Genomic DNA, 21211 nt, shown 5'->3' with positions numbered 1-21211 from the left:
TGTATGTTTCAATTAGTGAATTTACTTACTGAAATATATTAACTTTTGAGAAATATAAAAATTTATTGAATGGGTCTGAATTCAACAACAGGTTAGATGTGTCTGAGATGTTTCTGCCTCAACACACCAGTATCAGAAACTAGGTCATTGGCAGGCCTTGTAAGACTAGATCACATGCTGAGGAGGTAAATCAGCCCTTTAATTCCTTAGCATTGGACCAGGGAGATGTCTGAAAGTTGCAGGACACCAGCCCAGGAGGACCGGAGTTTTACTCCTGTGGATTAGGTTAGGTGTTAGGTGAATGGGCTATACCCATAAACAATTTTGGATTGTTTATGGGTATAGCCCCTGGTTAAAACCATGCACTTAAGACATTTTAATACTGTACTAACGCAGACCTTTTAATACAAGACCTTTTTAATACAGTTGATCAATAACATTGATCAGTAACATTGATCAACTGGATCATTTAAATACACATTGACATTCATAAGGTGCTTTGCGTTGACCATTTGTGGTTGAATGTGGGCGTGTAGTGCATTGAAATGCAGCTCTGATTAAGAAAGGGCAAAATGCTTGCTGGTGTTCATACGCATGGTTTTTTAGGTCTGGATTTTTTTTGGCGTAGGACAGTTTTGGGCTTTTGGGCGTACGCATACTTTTAGTATAGATTCTTCACAACAATTTATAAATTAGACCCCAGACGTTTTCTTACTCTCACCTCTTTAAGTTGTCAGATTCCACCAAAGATTTTGTCTGGCTTTAGGTTTGAAAAGTTGGGTCCTTGTAATAACAATCATCCTTGAAGTTTACTCTCTAAAGAAAGAACAGTCAGTAGCCCATCAAAGTCAGGGTCCTCATATTGCAGGGAAAAGTCAACATTATCCAGTCTGGGTTTAAACTTCTCTTGCATCATTCTCTTCAGTTCATCTACAGATGCTGGTGCTGTGTTAGTGTCAGCTTCAATGCATCTGTAGTTACATTCACATGCAGCAAAAACGTCTGGAGAGCAGTCATCTTGATTGTCGTTCTGTTTTTCTGTATAAACCAAAGTAGGTACAATTAAAACTTAACACTTTTGTCTTTTATGAATGAGGATGGAAATATGACACCAAAATCACTGCAAGGATCTAGACACTTCAAACTATTAGTTCACCAAAATGTATCTTCTCAGTGTCAGAAGGAGTTTGCCTTCAATGGTGTAAGCCGAAAGTGGTAATGTATCATTCAACTCTGATATAGTTCGCACTATTACATTCACAGCAGAAAGTTCTTAGGATCGCAGATGCTCATTGTTGTTGGATTTGTGATTTCGAGTGAGAAAACTGAATTGGTTGTCAACTACAAAAATATTTTCGATCTTGCAAAACTGTGACAAAACCCCCTCATGGCCAGCAGTAACGAACATGCCAATACTAAAGTCAGTACCATCAATAGTGACTCTTGAGCAGATGATGTCACTGCCTGTCTTTTCTTTAAAATGTTTTTTCACTGTATCAGAAAGCATTGAGACAGTTACAGATGTGACATTAGAGGTGAGGTTTGAAAAAATATGAAGAGCTGAGGTAGAATTCCACCATGTCCTGCTGTCTGGTAGCTAATGTTTCCAGTACATTTTTGAAGTTTTGTGTGTCATAAACAACTTGCTTGAAAAAGCTGTGTTTTCCCTCAAACCTCATCGTCCAATAGTGAACAAGAGGTCCGAAACAGAGAATGAGGTGAGGATAGGTAGAAATGTTTAGGACGGAGTTGAAAATGTGAAGAAACCTCATGCAGGATTTGTCTATGATCCTGTATCTTTAACTGCAAGTACTGAAAGGTTTCTTCTGTCAATGTCGGAGATAACATCAATTCCACTATGTCTTTTAAATTCATGACAATGGACCATCCAATTCAGTTTATTTATATAGCGCCAATTCACAACACATGTCGTCTCAAGGACCTTCACAAAAGTCAGGTACATACATTCCAATTAATCCTAATCATTGAACAGTACAGTCAGATTCAGTTATTTATTCAAATTGGATAAAAACTTTTTCTGTCTAAGGAAACCCAGCAAATTGCATCCAGTCAGAGATTTGTAACATTCACTCCTCCCGGATGAGCATGTAAAGACAGTGGACAGTCACTTGCGTTGACTTTGCAGCAATCCCTCATACTGAGCATGCATGTAGCGATAGTGGAGAGGAAAAACTCCCTTTTAACAGGAAGAAACCTCCAGCAAAACCAGGCTCTGTGTGAGCGGCCATCTGCCACGACCGACTGGGGGTTTGAGAGAACAGAGCCGAGACACAAAGAGAACAAAGAAGCACTGATCTAGGAGTTCTTTCTATGGGAAGGAAAAGTAAATGTTAATGGATGTAGCTCCTTTAGTCGATTCACCTAGAAAGAAAGAACAGATAAACTCTAAGCCAGTTTTCTAGGTTAGTCTGAAAGAGAGCACATACAGTTAGTCACAGTAAATGCTCAGTCAATTGCCATGTCTAGGACAGAGAAAGGGTTAAACACTGAAAGACAGGGCCATGTGGATCATCGGTAGAGGGTGAACATTAAGTTGTTGCCACCAGAAACTTGGACGATGCACCTCTCCAGAAAGGTGTCAGAGGTAGACACGGAGTCAGGCCAGGTGTAGCTTCTAGGAAGAGAAAAGAGAGAGAAGAAAGTTAAAAGCTGAAATAACAGCAAATAATGCAAAATTGGAGAGTAGTGTGAGAATGTAGCGAAGAGGGTGAAAGTGGTCATTATGTCCTCCAGCAGCCTAAGCCTATAGCAACATAACTACAGAGATAGCTCAGGATAACCTAAGCCACTCTAACTATAAGCTGTATCAAAAAGGAAAGTTTTAAGCCTAGCCTTAAAAGTAGACAGAGTGTCTGCCTCACGGACTAAAACTGGGAGCTGGTTCCACAGGAGAGGAGCCTGATAACTGAAGGATCCGCCTCCCATTCCACTTCTAGAGACTCTAGGAACCACCAGTAAACCTGCAGTCTGTGAACGAAGTGCTCTGTTAGGAACGTATGGAACCATCAGATCTCTGATGTATGATGGAGCTAGATCATTAAGGGCTTCATATGTGAGGAGAAGAATTTTAAATTCAATTCTTGATTTAACAGGGAGCCAATGAAGGGAGTCTAAAGTAGGGGAAATATGATCTCTCTTTTTAATTTTCATCAGAACTCTTGCTGCAACATTTTGAATCAGCTGAAGGCTTTTAACTGCATTTTGTGGACATCCTGATAGTAAAGAATTACAATAGTCCAGCCTTGAAGTAACAAATGCATGGACTAGCTTTTCAGTGTCACTCCTGGATAGGATATTTCTAATTTTGGCAATGTTCCAGAGATGAAAGAAGGAAATCCTAGAAACCTGTTTAATATGGGATTTAAATGACATGTCCTGGTCAAAAATAACACCAAGGTTTTTTACTTTATTACTGGAGGTCAATTTAATGCCATCCAGGTTAAGTGATTGACTAAGCAGTTTCTTTTTTAAAGACTCTGGTCCAAAGACAACAACTTCTGTCTTGTCTGAATTTAGAAGCAGAAAATTTAAAGTCATCCTGTTTCAGTGCTATGATGAGCTTGGAAGCCTGACTGAAACTCTTCAGGTCACTGCTGTGTAAATGCTCACACACTTGATTAGCAAATATTTTCTCAAGAATTTTAGATAAGAATGGAAGATTGGATATAGGTCTGTAATTTATTAAGTCATCTCGATCAAGCGAAGGTTTTTTAAGCAACGGTTTAATTACAGCTACCTTAAAAGCTTGTGGTACATATCCATTTACTAAGAATAAATTAATCATATCTAAAATGGGGCTGGTAATCAGAGGGAACACTTCCTTAAATAATTTGGTTAGGATTGGGTCTAACATAGAAGTTGAAGGTTTAGATGAAGCTAATATTTCTGATAACTCAGAAAGCTCCACAGGATCAAAACAGTCCAAACACAGATCAGGTTCTACAGTTACTTCCAATGTTGTCTCTCTTGCTGAGGATGAAGTAATCATCTTCGGGAGTATGTCAAAGATTTTCTTTTTAATAGAATTAATTTTATTTAGGAAGAATCCCATAAAGTCATGACTGCTGAGAGCTAAGGGAATGGATGGCTCAACAGAGCTATGACTCTGTGTACGTTTAGCAACTGTACTAAAGAGAAACCTAGGATTATTCTTGTTCTCTTCTATTAATGATGAGAAATGAGCTGTTCTAGCTTGGCGAAGTGTCTTTTTATACAACAGTAGGCTATTTTTCCAGATTAAGTAGGAATCCTCTAGGTGTGTATAGCCCCATTTTCTCTCCAATTTTCTAACATTGTGCTTTAAAGTACGCAGCGCTGAATTAAACCAGGGAGTTAGCATCCTATGAATAATTACCTTCTTTTTCAAGGGGGCTGCATTGTCTAATGCACCACACAATGATGAAGTAACACTATGAACAAGAGAATCAATTTGTGAAGAGGATAAAAACAAAATTATTGCCCTCCACTGTGTTTTTCTGTGATAATAAGGAAATCAAAAGTGGAACGGATTCTTTAAAGGTTGTTACAGCATTGTCTGATAATGATCTACTATAATGAAATTTTCTTTCAGGTGTAGAGTACTCGGTTAAATTAAACTCAAAGGTTATTAAAAAATGGTCAGACAGGAAAGGGTTATGAGAAAATATTGTTATATCGTTACACTCAATGCCATATGCCAGCACAAGGTCCAGAGAATGAAGACAAAGGTGGGTAGGTTTGTTAAAGTTTTGAGCAAAGCCAATTGAGTCTAAGATAGCATTAAAAGCTATATTAAAGCTATCACTTTCAGTGTCAACATGAATGTTAAAATCCCCCACTATAATAACCTTATCTGTATTTAACACTAAATCAGATAAAAGGTCTGAAAACTGATCTAAAAAATGAGATTAAGGGCCTGGTGGATGGTACAAAACAACAAACAGAAGTGGTTTTAGTGCTTTGCAGTTTGGATGAGGAAAACTAAGGATTGAATATTCAAAAGAGTTGTAGCTATTGATTGGTCTGGGACTAATCAATAAATCGGACTGAAAGATGGTTGCTACTCCTCCTCCTCGCCCAATATTTTGAGGAATGTGAAAATTTAAATAATTAGTAGGAGTTGACTCATTTATAGTAACATAATCCTCTTGCTGCAGCCAGGTTTCTGTGAGGCAAAATAAATCAATCTGATTGTCACAAATCAGGTCACTAACTAGCAAAGACTTTGAAGAGAGAGATCTTATGTTCAGTAAGCCACATTTAATTGTTTTATTTTAATTTTTAGTCGGAGTTGTGTTTATTTTTATTAGATTGTCCTGATTTCCTCCTTTTACATTATTTTTTAATCTATTCAATTTTGGCCATGGGCGAGACACTGTCTTAATAGGGTAATGGGTGGGTAGCAGTACAGAAGCTGCAAAGAGGAGTGTTAAACTACGACCCTGCTTCCTGGTCTGAACTCTGGGTTGTCAGAATTTTGGAGAACTAATAAATTTGGCCAGATTCCCAGAAAGAAGAGCTGCTCCATCCAAAGTGGGATGGATGCCGTCTCTCCGGAACAGACCAGGTTTTCCCCAAAATATTCGCCAATTATCACATTGTTTTCTGAACACCACCTAGACAGCCAGCGGTTGAATGACAGCATGCGGCTAAACATGTTGTCACTGGTCAGATTGGGGAGGGGACCAGAGAAAATTACGGAGTCCGACAATGTTTTGGCAAACTTACACACCGAAGCAACACTAACTTTGGTGACCTCCGATTGACGTAACTGGGTGTCATTACTGCAAGCGTGAGTAACAATCTTACTGTATTTACGCTTATCCTTAGCCAGCAGTTTCAGGTAGGATTTGATGTTGCCCGTTCTGGGCCCTGGCAGACATTTGACTATGGTCGCTGGTGTCTCTAGTGCCACATTTCCGACTATGGAGCTGCCAATTACCAGAGTTGGCTTCTCAGCGGGTGTGTCGCTGAGCGGGGAAAATCTGTTAGAAACGCAGACGGGTTGGTGGTGACCTGTGGGCTGGGATCTACGACTTTGCTTTCTACGTATCGTCACCCAGCCAGCCTGAGGCCCCGGCTCCGCGGGCTCTGCTGATGGACTGCTACGGGGAGCTACCCTCGGTGTCTCCTCGCTGGCTATGGGGCCACGGCTATCTGCTGGTTTTTCAAAAGCGCGGAGCCGGGCCTCCAATTCCGACACCCTCGCCTCCAAAGCTACAAAAAGGCTACATTTATTACACGTATCATTATCACTAAAGGAGGCAGAGGAGTAACTGAACATCTGACAGCGAGAGCAGGAGAAAGGAGGAGTCTCAGAGAGAGAAACAGCAGACCATGCCCCATTACCCTCAGGAATCTTATCACCAATAATCAAAGGTAGTAGTCTAAGCAACGTTGCATTTTCGTGGACATTGCCACCTATAATGTGCATTGCTGCAAATGTTTTTGCGATAGGCTGGGACCAGTCAGCCTTGTCTGTGTGCATGTATGGGAAGGAGAACATTTGTTTGTTTAAATCCTCAAGAGTAAATTATTTGCAGCTGATCATCTCGCCTAAACACAGGGCCAGCTCTACAGGTGCAATGCCCTCAAACAGATTGTGGAGAACATCAGGTGGAACCCTGTAACCGGGTGGAAATATTCTAAACACTGATTCTTTTTGAACCCCACACTGTTGCTGGCACTCCCCCTTTGTCAATGCTTACAAATTACCATCATGGCTTGCTTTCGTCATCAAAGTAAATTCCCAACACTAACTTCATGTGTCTGAAACTGATCTTGAGTAGCAGTAGAGAATCTACAAAAATGTGTGGCTCTAAAGGATTTAGCAAAACCTGCCAAAGAATGAGCCGCCAGATTGTCGGATGCCACACACATTGCAGTCCCACGGACTGCTTTCCTAAGAGGATTTATGAATACTCCATCCTCTTCAAGAGTATGAATGTCTTTAAGTAAAGGACCAAGAACTCTCTCATACCCAAATCTGTCAAGGTCAGAAAATTTACATAGAGTTGGTAATTGGATGACATGCAAGGCTGATCTGTGTTTACATGGGAGATCAGCAAAAATACAGTATATTGTGCTTAGTTTGTGAATTTTTCGTGATGTGCCGAGGTGATTTGGTATTTCTATGTCATCAGTGTACAAGAGTAGAGGTAAACATATGTCAACTGAAAAAAGGCATTATCTTTAAAGTAACAGCCATCATGGTGGCTTGGATAATGACCAGCTTGGCTTGCCTTAGTTTCCTTCATTTTCTCAAGAATGTCAGTGTGTTTAAATATTTGTTGAAGAACTGAAATATGTACTGCGGTGTGCCCCGCTTCAATAACATACTGAACAGGACTAACAAAAGGAAACGTTTTCTCAATTAAGGTTTTGCATCTCTTGTGTTAGAAAAATACCTCTCCTTTGGCTGGTGTAGTGGCAAGAATGTTACTGTCGGATAGAGAACTATCTATCTCATTTACTAAAGTTTCAGAAGCTACTACATTATGGTTCTGAAACACATTCTCAATATTTCTTTTGATGAGGGGTTGGGACAAAGTAAACAACTGAATCAAATGCTCTACTATTTCTTGAGTTGCCATGTCTGAAACAGTTTTCATCTTTAAAAACAAATAAGCCAGATTAAGTTGCAGTTGTGCTTTCAAATCGTCAAGATCCTGCTGACTATTATCATCCTCTAGATCTTCAAGCATCTCTGCATCCTCACAGTGAGCAAGGTCTTCATCAGAATGCATAACAGATGTTTCAGTAGCATTGTCGTTTACTGCTGAGACAACATTTTCAAAGTCCGAACCTCCAAGTTGTTGTCTAGACTTGTGAGCATTAAACAATGAGAAAGCATTTGTGCGGTAGTTACAGTTTTTGAAGGGGCATTCCATTTCATACATCCTTAAATGGCTTCGTAAATGAATAAAAATTTCAGCCTCACTAAAAAGCTTCTTAAAGTCACAAAAAGTACATGTGAAATGTACTTGTGCCACTTTGTGCACAGATTTATCTGAATTGTGATACAGAGATATATGGGTTTTCATTGCATTGAATGATGGAAATGTGCAAATATAATTATCATAAAGACATGGCAAAGGATTAACTCTGGAATAACTGGCATGATGCAGATGCTAGTGTGTAAATAATTTTTATTTTCTGTTTAAAGTAAGACAGCAAAGTTTGCATTCCTCTCCATTGAATAACTTCAATTCGGAAATAAAAAAGAAAATGCTAGTTAGGAACTCAAACTAATTAAAGCTAATAACCTGTAATTATGATGATTATATGTTGATATATAATATGCCAGAGACAATATATACCTTGACGACTGAAGTGAAGAAGTAAAACCTTTTCTAGGTTTTTATCAGAACCGACTGACCAGAGCAGAAATCTGTGGTCCCAAACAGTCAACCGTAAAAACATAAGCAGACAAGAAAGGAGATATTTAATTTAATAGAGATATACAATAATACAAGACTGTTATTTTTTTGTATTGGTCTAACTGGATGCAATTACAATGACAAACATCTTTTTGGTATACCACCTTTATTACTTACAAACATTTAATGTTGATTCCATAAATGCATGTTGGGCAAGGTTACAATTGTTTAGTACTTAACATGCAATAAATACCAATTTTTTTGGTTCTGATACCCCTTAAATTAATAGTAATTGTTATCAATGCGTTTCTTTTTATATACCGATGGGCCCATTCGCTGCGGTCAAATGAACAACAATACCGTCCATTGATCACATCTGCAGATTTGACCATGCCAATAAATGCAACATGTAATGTAATGGCTTTTTTTTTTTTTGGCGCTGGATAACGCAATAAATTAAAAGTAACCAGACTAACGCAATTTCCAGCTAACCTGAAATAGTGTTAGCGAAGTACTCGGCTGATCCATCGGAGACCACAACTAGCTGCATATCGTTTTTTGTTGATTATTGAAATGTTTTACTTACCAAATTAGACCGCTCAGCATGAGCTTTAACTTTACTTTGTAAAGGACTAGCTAACAAGCTAAGGTAGCCCGCCAACTCAGCTTTGAGCCACTACAGTCACTAATAAATAAAAAAAGTTCTTAAACAATAAATGCTATTATTCTTGACAAATACTAATAAAAACGTGACCACAAAAGCCTAATTTAAAAAAAATCCGCATTTGCACTGCACTCGCCTCAACTGGATCGGATAGCCATATTGATTTTTTAAAGTCATGGCACAGACCAAAAGACCATTTACATCATGACGCTGAGTGTCTTGATTAACTCAAAATCTTTGTAACAACTGCATTGTTAAAGTATAAATATTATTCCCATATAAATTTAAAGCATGTTTATCGTCCTCAAAGCCCAGATATTGGCAAACTAAAAACTGGGTTCTGAGTGTGATGTCTAAAAATAATATGAGTTGGTGTAGATGTTGGGGTTTACAGTGTAGTCGGAACTCCAAAATATTACTTCCATTCCAGGTTTTTCAAAGAGAACAAGCACAGCAACTAAAGGATTCAATGTTAGTCAAAAGGAAAATTGGGTAAAATATGGGTCATAGAGATGCTGAGAGACATACCGCAGTATAGCACCACAAGTAGGAAAGCTGTTGTAGACTACATAGTGCTGCATTACCAGGAAGACAGAAATGGGTTATGAAAATAAACTGCATTAAACTTAAACAAAAAATAATACGTAAGGTTGGAAAATATGGTTATGATTGGAATACTTAACAGACATGACCAAGAGAAATAATAAAAAAAAACTGTATTAAAAGTAGATAGAAAGAGTAGGCTAAATGTAACAGACAAAAAGAGAAGTAATGGATAAGAGGTGGAAGGTCAATGTAGCAGTATTTTATTCTGCCGCAGGCTGGAAGAGGAGGAGGAGGAGTTGGAGGAGGAAGCAGCCTGACGCGGACCGTTTGTGGACCGGAGCACCGCGGATTTCCTCCAGCTGGCAGACAGGGGCATAATGATGGGAATAACTGTGGAATGATAAGGACCGTTAGCCCAGGATGGGCAGGCGATGAGATCAGCTTTAACTTCATCCGGTGGTGGTCCAGCTTGGAAATGGTAGGAGCAAACCTGGTCGCTGCAGTCATGTACCGTATTCCCAAAAGAGACGCGATGTAAGGAATGAAAGGATAAACGCAGCTCTACAAATGCGTCAATTTCTATGTATTTCACCGAGCTTTGTGTTGGGGGTATTTTTGTCTGTCCTGCGCTTTCTCAGTACTTTTTAGACTCCCCACGACATCGCACTCATTTTCCTTTCAAAGCTAGCAAATAAACTCTTCCCTCCACCGAGACAGACACACGGAGTCACCGCACAACCCGCAAACAACGGGGAATTATCGGGGCTCACACAACAAACGCAAACCGCAGCATTAAACACTTCATTTTAATGCCAACTTTTACAGTAGACTTCATCTCATCCAGTTGCCGTTTCCCGTCAAACACGCCGTCCAAGGCGGAAGTGTTCAGCGTGGATCCATCATTTAATTAACAATCCAATCAGAAACAAATTTTTCTTATCACACACAGGCCGGATTTAACAAACAGCAATGAAACAGCAGCTAACAGACTGCTATCCCCGAAACGACAAGCTTCCCATCCTAACAGAAGGAACAGTTTTAACTCCTGCAAGTTTTCAATGGAGTTCTGGTTTATATTGGAACTGCCCCGTGAAACGCTCTTGCTGCCACAATCCAGGCTTTATTTTACCTGTAATTGTAGTTTTCGGGCCTTTGCTGTGAGAAGGGATATAATGGTGTGTCAGTGTTAGAAAGTTGTGGAGGTCGGCGATTGGAGCAAAGCACTGTCCCTGTTTCAAACACAAGCAGGACGGTATAAGGCCAAGCTGGATTTCAGCTGCTGCCTCCTCCGTTACCTCCTCCCCTTTGTGGAAGGCTGGATCTTTTACGTGTTTATGTTAGTCAGCAGAAAATGGCTGCAGTGAAAGCCAGGGGGTTGAGTTAGAATGAGAGGCCGACAGAGGGCCTCCTTACCTGGCATAGAAACAAGGCAGCAAGCTGCTGGGAAAACACACATTCTTAGCTGGCTGAAAGGTTTCGCTTGGCGTGAAAGAAAAATATATATCTATCATAATATTATGATTGGTGTCCAGGGCAGAACACAAGCATAGGGGACCTCTACTTCAATTCTTTGTCAACAATGTGCTGTACTGTTTAACATTATGTCTGAAGAATCGACTTCCACAGGGAACCATTTTAGATTCCATTCTTTCAGTTTAGACAACAACAATATTTCACGTGTGCCCAGATATTAGCCTTCAGCTACAATTGAAGCTGGTGAAACCCGTGAAGTTGTTGCAGAAAACTAAAGTTTCAACATGACTTGGTACCCTGTGGTTTATATTTGAATTTTGGAAATGGCCTGAATTTATATAGTGCTTTTGAAGTCATACTGACCACTCAAGACACATTGGAGCCACATTCACCCAGCCACACTTGCATTCATACATGGACAGCAGATTAGCAGACAACAGTATAGAGGACCAATCCTGCTGTAATTAAGAATACATACAGAAATAAACAAATAACTCAGTAAAATAATTACTTGGCCAGAAAATAGCTATGCATAAATTACTGTGCCATTAAATGCAAAAAAATAAAAACAAGATATTTATTCAATTATTGATCATTTAATCATATATAAATATATATTTCTATTTTAATCCACCAATTTTATTTTTAACCACAAATTTTAAAATACTCTTTTCTTGAACTCTATATTTTTCCTTTATTTATTAAAGGTGAAGTTCTTGCTTTTAAAATTCTCAAGCTTTTTTAATTACTCGTGCTCGTCTTCCGCTTTAACCAGGACCGGGTTCTAGGGGCAGCAGACTTTGTAGAGACGCCCAGACATCCCTCTCCCCAGACACCTCTTCCAGCTCCTCAGATGGGAGCCCAAGGTGTTCCCGTTCCCGTTGGGAGGAGCCCCAGGGATCCCGCCAGGGAAAGCCCGAACGAGAGACACGAGGCCATCCCATAGTAATCCCACCATCTGAGCAAGAAATTAACTTGTATTAAATAAACAAAGGAAAAATATGGAGTTAAAAAAAAAATATATAATTTGAAAATTAGTGCTTTAAACAAAATTAGTGGATTTAGATAGAAAGATATATTTTTATTTGACTACTTGCTCAATTATTGAATAAACCTCTTTTTTATTATTTTGTTGCATTTAATGGCACAGCAATTCATATTTCTAGCTGCTTTTTGGCCTAGTAATTATTTTATTCAGTCGTTTATTTATTTCTGTATGTATTCGCAATTATGGCAGGACTGGTCCTCCATAATCTTTGGGTTTACTTTAATTTTCATGGTGACTACTCTTCCCATTGCCCAGGCCACATTTGTCCACAAAGGAGTTTTCTATTAAAAAAATATTCTGATCTAGAATCATTCAAGGTCAAAATTACAGATGAATATCTGGGAAAACAGTGTTCTCGATTTAATTAAATTCTAAAATGCTACAATGTTTTAATAATTTTAAGGTAAGAAACTGAATGTTTGTAGTTTCTCCATTTAATGATCATTTTTTATCATCACATTTTCTAAAAATATCTATTCTTAAGTTTTGTGACTTCCTGATTTTCAGAACCTTAACTATTTGAATTAGTGGACTTCCACCTCTATCTCTCTGTGTTTATATCAGGAAACTACAGAACTCTAACAAAGCTACTAGAGCTGTGTAAAGTGGTAATGTTTAAACCCCACTCTGTATGACATCCTTTGTCATTTGATGGGTTTTTCAGTTAAAGGGGTAAAGCTTTAACATTCACATTTTTAAAGCTGTTGTACATTTTAGTCTTTTGACGAAACCTGTAAAGAAACTGTTTTTGTTCGATAAAAACCATATGAAAACCATTTGAACATTTATCTTGTAAAGACAAAATCCCAACCAACCAACCAACCAAACAAACAATCAGATCGAACCTTTCGATTCGGTGTTAGTACATAAGTGAGGACATACAGGCTGAATATGGCAGATGTAACAAATATGATCTAGTGGTATGATTTTAAGTAAAGACAGCAGCAGCAAAGTCTGCGTGTGGCAGGTAGATCAGACACAGGCTGTCTGATCTAATAAGTTAATTGGCCAAATCTGATGCTGATAACGTATTGCAGTTATTACAGAATGACAAACCTAAACGGGTATTGCAACACAAAGCTCAACATTTTGTTTGTTCTAAGTCTCTAGGTCTGTGCTGCAGCATTAGGTGCTGACCTTGGCTGATTGGGACACTCCAGCCCATAAAAGTCCCACCTCTCCTTTGTCCAGCCAGATCCAGCCATGGACCCATAGACCTGAGACCTCAGGGCACCACACGCCCCAAGCAGGGTCCTGACAGAGCCTGGGGGCCCAGGCCCCGACAAGTAGCCACCAGGAGTGAGCCAGCACACACAAAAGCACCCAGCCCCGGACACCGAGAACCACCAATATACCAATGGGCAGAGACACCAGCAGGGAGTGTGGCGGGGAGAAAATAAGCCCCACATTTGATGGGGGACCAAAGCTTATCCAGGAGAGGGAGCAGCCCAATACCTAACCTGACACAAAAACAGGCACACACAGTCACATCACAAATTCCCACCCTCATGCTTACACCTAAAAAAATACTCACACCCAACGTGAAAACACACAACAATGGACGTTGTACACTCACTCACACTCCCCATACGCACTCTACACTCCCAGGTCTAGGTACCGATAACCCAGAGGGGGCAACCAGTCCCCTTCATTCCGGGGTAAAAACAGGCAGACCGCCCCGGCACCAGCCCAGACTAGTGTTGGCACTGCCCAAACCTGAACAACCCCAGCCCAGACCCCGACCCCCTGTTCCAACCCCAGCCCTATCCGGAGAGGGGGCCACAAACAAAAAAGGGGTCTACCTGGTCCAAATGAGCCCGCCAACCAGAGCCATCCCAGGATGAAACAGTCCCAACCCCCCGATGTATTAAGATCTCAAACCCATGAGCCCCACACCCGCCATGTCCCCCAAACCAAGACGGGACAAACTCACATCTGGCAATAGGTAGCCTGCCTGGGAACCGGGCTGGGATGACCAAGCGCCCCAGGCTAAGCAGAACCTGCCAGCAATCCTAGCCACCCACCCCACAACTCCAGAGACGCCCCAGCATGCGATGCACGGCAGATGTCACCCCCAAGAGCCACCACAGCCCCTGGTGCCAGACCCCCCAGCGATTTTTGTTGAGCAACAAATAAACTTCGGTGCACTCAGTGTACTCACCTATTGTAGAACAAAACACAAAAATATCCGGATGCATAAAACCAAATATAAAGCAGTTTAACTTCCGCAGGATGAGTTGTTTTAGACTTGCTACCGCATTTATCACTGGCTTTTATTGAGCGATCTGTGCATGGTTCTTGGAGCTCCTCCGGGCTTCAGAGTGGACCAGATCGGACTGGAACAGATGCAGTGTAAATCCAGGATTACAGTATATATGGCATTGAGTGAAACAACCAGTGACCAAACTGAGCAGCATGCAGCAGTAGCAGCAGACACAAGGAATGATTCAAGATTTAAAGACACTACCTGGTGTGTCAATTTCTTTTTATTTTATATCACAATCTTTAGAGAAACATTTATTTAAATATATTGTAAGCATGTGTAATTTCTCTTATAATAATAATAATAATAATAATCTTTGGTTATTAATTATTAACAATAACTGCCAATATATAAATGTACTTTTGTGACAAGTGTACTTACCTGCTGAGTCTTGATCCGTTTAGCAACAAGTGACAACTTTTTGTTTGGCGATCTTTTCACATCAGATGCACTGAACATAGTGGCTATAGCATCTGCTTCAACATTCTCTCGCGTCTGTATGACATCCCGACCTCTGACATAATTTGTCTTGTGAATTCAGAGGTTTCTTGTTCAAAGCCGTTTGCTGAGAAGTCCTCTGGTCACAACTGGCTTTGCTTGGTGGGACCAGCACATACGTCCCTCTTCAGTTTTCCAGCACTGATCCAAGCAGATCCGATTCTCTTCGCCTCAGGAAAGTAGTACAGACTAACGGCTGCTGTCGTAGTGTTGCTGCGACCACCAGCAATGCACTGTTTCACCATATTAACGCTGTTTTTAAAGCAACTTGGCCTTTACCTGAACCATTTATCATAGACACTCACACAATGAATGGCTGGAGATGTCCCCTTTGACGTCATTTCCGGGCGACTTTAGACTTGCAAAATTTTACATCGAAATATACCTAAATATGCTCTTATTTTATCACATCATTAATCCTAACATCATGTTAACTACTAATATTCCTTCAATATTAAGATGTTTTCTTTCAGTTTCTGCATTTGTGTGAAAAGCATGTCACAGGCACTTCAAGGGAATTGTGGAAAGAACAACTAATTCGAAGAACAGTAGATTTTACCCAGTTTATAGAATTATCTGAAACTCTTGAGAAAGAATTTATCAATCCAATTACTTGAGACACAGAGATTAGTGACAGCTGGAGATAAAGTAATACATCATCCGCATAAGGACTGATTTTATGTTCAATATTCATGCATTTTATGCCTAATATATTTAGTTTTCCTGATTGCTGCCGGTAGTGGTTTAATAAAAAAAGCAAATAATAAGGGGAAAAGTGGGCATCCCTACCTGGTGGCTGTCTAAAGACATGCTGGAAGATGTTTGGTTATTTGTCCTGATACATGCTGTTGGGGAACTGTGCAATATAATATTTAACCTGTTTATGAAAGAGTTTCCTAAAGCACATTTTCTCAAGGTCACAAGCAAGAATTTCCAGTTAACTCTATCAAATTATTTTTCTGCATCTAGAGATAATATATTAGTCTCAATATTTTTACTGTAGGAATAGTAGGAAAATAAATTTGTGGATGAATGTCTCCTATTTATAAAACCAGTTTTGTCAGGATGAATTATGAGAGGATTCATTTTTTCCAGTCTTTTTGCAAGGCCTTTACAAATTATTTTGAGATCAGCGTTATTAAAGGATATGGAATGATAGCTGGTAGGAAACACTGGATCCTTTCCTGGTTTTAACAGGAGAGTAATGTTGGCAGTTTTATATTTGGCAGAGGTCTGCCATTTTCCCTGGTTTGCTGCAACATTATGGACTTTTGGAGCCAAAATATGTCAGAATTCTTTGCAGAACGTTGTTGGAAATCCATCTGGGCCTGGAGCCTTTTTATTGGGCATGCTTTTGAGGGCTTCCTGAATTTTGGCTGATGTCCGTGGTACTGACTGATAATTTAGGAAGTGTTATTTTACCTAGAAAATGATGATGTCATTAGCTCTAATTGGAATGTATGTACCTGACTTGAAATCTATATGATTCAATTGAATTGACTTAGCCCATTTTTAAGTTACCCACCTTTCACACAATGCAACAGGATACAACACTCTCCAATTATTTTTACCTCTGCCTCCTTCCCTGTTGGATGGAGTAAGGAGGAGTCAGGTTTAGCATAAACCAGCTTAGTTATGGTTGAGATGCAAACACACCCTCCATTTTTGCTACCTGTGTGACATCTTCCCTTTTCCAATGGTTATAATCATTCTGACAGAGAGAGGTACCCCCAATCCTTGTAGTTTTTGGTATAACACTGGCCACCAGTGGGCTCTACATGGACAAACCTTATCAGTTTATTATTTTACTTAGTATCCCTACACATAGCCCATTCTAAAATGGCCAAACTCTAACACTCAGTAGTTTGATCTAACCTCCCCAACAACTCCGCACCATTCCAAACTCTGTAATGTGCCTTGAGACGACATGTGTTGTGAATTGGCGCTATATAAATAAAACTGAATTGAAATTAATTGAATTGAATCTGACGGGTCTATCTGTGGTGAGTATAAAGCTTTGTAAAAATCTCTGAAAGTAGTTTATCCTTTCAGGATCATAAACTGTTTTCCCTGCCGACTCTTTAACAGCAGATGTAATTGTCTTTCTTTATTTATCTTTAGCTGGTTAGCTAAAAAGCTACCTGATTTATTGCCATGTTCAAAGTTTTCTATTCAAAGTCTTTTTAATAAGAATTTAAATTCAAAAATACTTTACTCATCCCAAAGGGAAATTAAATGCGGTTGTCGCTCATATTATGCAGGTTTCTGCAAAGAGCCGTTGTTTTACAATAGATCTGAAGAAGCCTCTGACTGACGACACTCTGTTGTGGTACAACAGTCTCATGAAGAGGATGCTCAGGGTTCTTCATAATGTTCTTCATTTTATGAAGAATCCTTCTTTGCACAATGATCTCCAGAGGTTCTAGAGGAGTCCCCAGAACAGAGCCAGCCTTCTTTATTAGCTTGTTGAGCTTTTTTAAGTCCCTGGCTCTGATGCTGCTACCCCAGCAGATGATGGCAGAAGAGATCACACTCTCCACAACAGACTTATAGAAGATATGCCGCATCTTGCTGCAAACATTGAAAGACCCAAGCTTCCTCAAGAAGTACAGTCTGCTCTACCCCATCTTGTAGACGGCTTCACAGTTGCATCTCCACTCCAGTCTGTTGTCCAGGTGAACACCAAGATATTTATACTTCTCCACCACCTCCACTTCTTCTCCCATGATGGAAATAGTGTCTGAACTATTCTTATTTCTCTTAAAATTTACAATCATCTCCTGTTTTACTCATGTTCAAGATGAGATGATTGTTTTTACACCATGCTACAAAGCGGGCCACCATCTCTGATCCGCCCCATGACTGCAGAATCATCTGAGCATTTCTGCAGATGACAGGAGTATGTCTTCTACTGGAAGTCTGAGGTGTACAGAGTGAAGAGGAATGGTGAGAGTACAGTCCCCTGTGGTGCTCCTGTGCTGCTAACTACCTGGTTAGAGACACCACCCTTCAGTCTCACAAACTGTGGTCTGTTTGTCAGGTAGTCTTTGATCCTGGTGATTGTTGAGGTCTCCACCTGAGTCTTCTGGAGTTTCTGACAAAGCAAATCAGGTTGAAATGTGTTAAATCCACTGGAGAAATCTCCACAGTGCTGCTGGCTTTGACCAGATGACAGTGGGTTTGTTGAAGCAGGTGTATGACGGCATCTTCAACTCCAACTCCACAGTGATAAGCAAACTGAAGGGGATTCTGATGATTTATTGTGTGCTTACTCAGGTGGACCAATAGGAGTCTCTCTACAACCTTTATGATGTGGGATGAGTTTTCTTTGGTACCGGAATCCCACAGGGCTGCTCTGCACAGGTCTTCAGGACTCTAGGGCTGACAAGTTCCGGTTCAGTCTTTCTAGTGGTCTCCTCACCTGTCTTCTTGAGACACACAGGTGGACGGGGAGGCAAAGGGAGCATCATCATCTTCTGATTTGGTTGAAGGCAATCATGTAGAAGCACAAGGGTCCATGGCTGTCGTGGAGGAAACGACATTAGAGGTGTGTTACAAGACAGCTGTGGGTTCTGTGGGTCAAAGGAAGGTGGGATGTCTGTTTGTCTGTGAGCAGGAGAGGAGAATGCTGAGCTTGTTTCTGAACTGATCTTATTGAAGAATGTGTTTAGTTATTTGTCCAGACATCCATCGGTCTGATCTTCCTTCTGCTTGAAGCCTGTGATTTTCATCCCTTACCACACATCTCTGATATTGTTTTGCTGGAGCTTGCTCTCTAGCTTCTTCTTGAAGGATTCTTCATAAAATGAAGAACATGTTGGAGAACCCTGAGCATTCTCTTCATGAGACTGTTGTACAACAACAGTGTCTTCAGTCAGAAGCTCAGATCTGCTGCAAGACAGACCGTTACAGGAGATCCTTCCTGCCCACAGCAATCAGCATCTACAACGGCTCTTTAAAGAAACCTGCATCATATGAGCTACAACAACATTTAATTTCCCTTTGGGATTAATAAAGTATTTTTGAATTTAATTGAATTGTATACCTCTTTGCTGTGTCTTATCTTGACTTTAAGTTGCTTCTGTGTAATCTTCAATAATTCTCTGTCCCCCTCTCAGTAAAGGCTTTTGTTTTCTTTTCAAGCAGTTCCTTCATGTCACTGGTGATCCAGGGTTTGTTATTGGGGAAGCATCTCACTGTTCTGGTGGGGAAGGTGTTATCCACACAGAAGTTTATATAGTCGGTCACACACTCAGTGCATCCCAGTCTGTAGGACTTCTTCAGCTTCCTGTGACCATTTTTTCACAATTCTCTTTATTACAGGTTGCCTCTGAACAAGGGGCTTATATTGGGATGTTGTTACTGTATCTTAGAAACAACTGAGCTGATGGCATGACAAGCAGTGTTGGCAACAGCTAAAAGTGGAATGTATACTGTTGCCAAAATAACACTGTTGAACTGGGTAAATGGGTAAATTGTCTTCTCTGGATAAATAATATGGAACATAACTTACTGCTAACAGTTCAATATCTGGACTACAGAGACGACACTTCACAGTAACATGTCTTGGATTACACCATCTGTTGTTCACAAGTACTGCCAGTCCACCTCCTTCACGTTTGCCGCTCCTTTTTAAATCTCTTGTCTGCTCGTATGGTCAGAAAGCCTGGCAGAGACCCGCTGGAGTCAAGGATATGATCCTGCATCCATGTCTCAACGAAACACATAATACTGCATTCCCGATACTCTGGCTGGGTCCTTTGTAGGGCTTGGAGTTCATCCAACTTGCTTCCCAACGACCTCACATTGCCCATCATAATCGATGGAAGAGATGGTTTCAATTTCCTTCTTCTCTCTCTTCCCTTTGCTCCTGCTCTGCATCCACGGCACCTCCTTTTCAACTCATCAGGGATTTGGGGTTGTAGTTGAAGTATTATTTTAGCTTTTGAGATATTAATTAGCTGCTCCCGGGTGTAAAAAATAATCACGTTGCCATGGTGATGGAAAAAGCCTTCCAGCTGCACAACATCCAATACCTGAAAGGATAATCGTCCTTAAAATCAATTTTATCTACCACAAGAGGAATTTAAGTTCTTAAAAAGAATTAATCAGAACGAAAAGGAACAGAGCCACTTCAACCTGCTGCCACCGTGAGCAGCGCAATTCTAGATTTGGGTATTATTTAATACTCAATTATTGTTTAATTCTAGTTTTACTTAACGTAGTTTGCCCAGCATTTCCTCTTCCGGAGAAGCTTCTAACAATTAAAAGGTGTCGTCTAATTCCTGAATACATTTTTCTTTCTTCTACTTATGTTATGAGAATGACATTATTTTACCTCTGATCACTGCTTTCCCTGCCTCACAGAGAACAGATGTTGATGTCCCAGGGAGGTAATTGAACTGCAAATATGAAGTCCACTCTTCTTTAAAATATTTGACTCAATTTTCATCCTTAAGAAATGATGTATTAAACCTCCAGCTTTTCCTTTGTGGGTTTTCTTTCTTATTTACTAGTGTTAAGGAGACAGGAGCATGATCACTGACAGCTATAGGGTGTATCTCAGTGTCTAAAATGTCATTCAACAACAAGCTGCTGACTAAGAAATAATTCAAACAAGAATAACAGTGATGGACATGTGAGAAAAAAGTATATTCTCTGCGGTTAGGTTGAAGATAAATAAATAAATAAAGTCCGTAATCACTAATGTACTGTTTAACTATATTTACTGATTGTCAACTGCTCTGAATCCCTGTTGTACTCAACCTGTCTATTTCTTAATTTAGACCAAAGTAGCCCCCCAAGAAGAAGTGAGCGATCCTAGTACTTAAAAAGTATGGAATCAACATTTGGGTCGTATATACTACAATACATAACTTTTGGTTATGTATAGATATTTTTATTATTATAAATCTACTCTCTGGATCATTAACTGTTTCTAATACTGTAAAGTTAATATTTTTGTGAAAAATTGCTACTCCCATTTGCCTAGAATTATAGCAGGCAAAAAACTAATAAGGAAAGGTGATTTAAGGTAATTTGCAGCTGTGGCACATTTATCAATGTCTTGTAATAAGATGTCTGCCTGTAGTCTTTTAGGCTGATAAATGTTTTTTTTTACTTTTTCTCCCTGGTGCTGGCTCATGCACAGTCCATGTGACAAACCTAAAGGTGTGTTCACACCAAATGCGAATTCTGAAATAGGAGCAAAAGATTTACATGTTATCCCTATGTATGTTATCCCCATGTTATCCCCTCCTATGCGTTCAGGAGCGGAGCGGCGCGAGGCGGTGCGGTGCGAAGGACACGAAGGAGGCGACGCGAAAGACGTGATTAGCGAG

At 40.0% G+C, this 21211-nt stretch overlaps 1 protein-coding gene across 6 annotated transcripts in view; it reads left to right on the top strand.

Annotated features, from left to right (window-relative positions):
- The first annotated feature begins 9851 nt into the window (after positions 1–9851).
- nfic (nuclear factor I/C) overlaps positions 9852–21211 on the top strand; it is a 229968-nt gene continuing 218608 nt past the window's right edge. For 3 of the 6 annotated variants that reach the window (XM_047375857.1, XM_047375855.1, XM_047375858.1), the window contains exon 1: positions 9852–10066. In XM_047375857.1, coding sequence (XP_047231813.1) covers positions 9986–10066 — 81 coding nt within the window. In that variant the 5' untranslated portion in view covers positions 9852–9985. The remainder of the gene's footprint in view (positions 10067–21211) is intronic. The other 3 variants (XM_047375854.1, XM_047375853.1, XM_047375852.1) reach the window with 2 other exon arrangements.

This window comes from Girardinichthys multiradiatus, chromosome 9 (assembly GCF_021462225.1).
Source record: "Girardinichthys multiradiatus isolate DD_20200921_A chromosome 9, DD_fGirMul_XY1, whole genome shotgun sequence".
In the NCBI taxonomy this organism is placed as follows: Eukaryota; Metazoa; Chordata; class Actinopteri; order Cyprinodontiformes; family Goodeidae; genus Girardinichthys; species Girardinichthys multiradiatus.
Note: the sequence above shows the minus strand (reverse complement) of the source record. Positions and strands in the feature narration are given on the sequence as shown.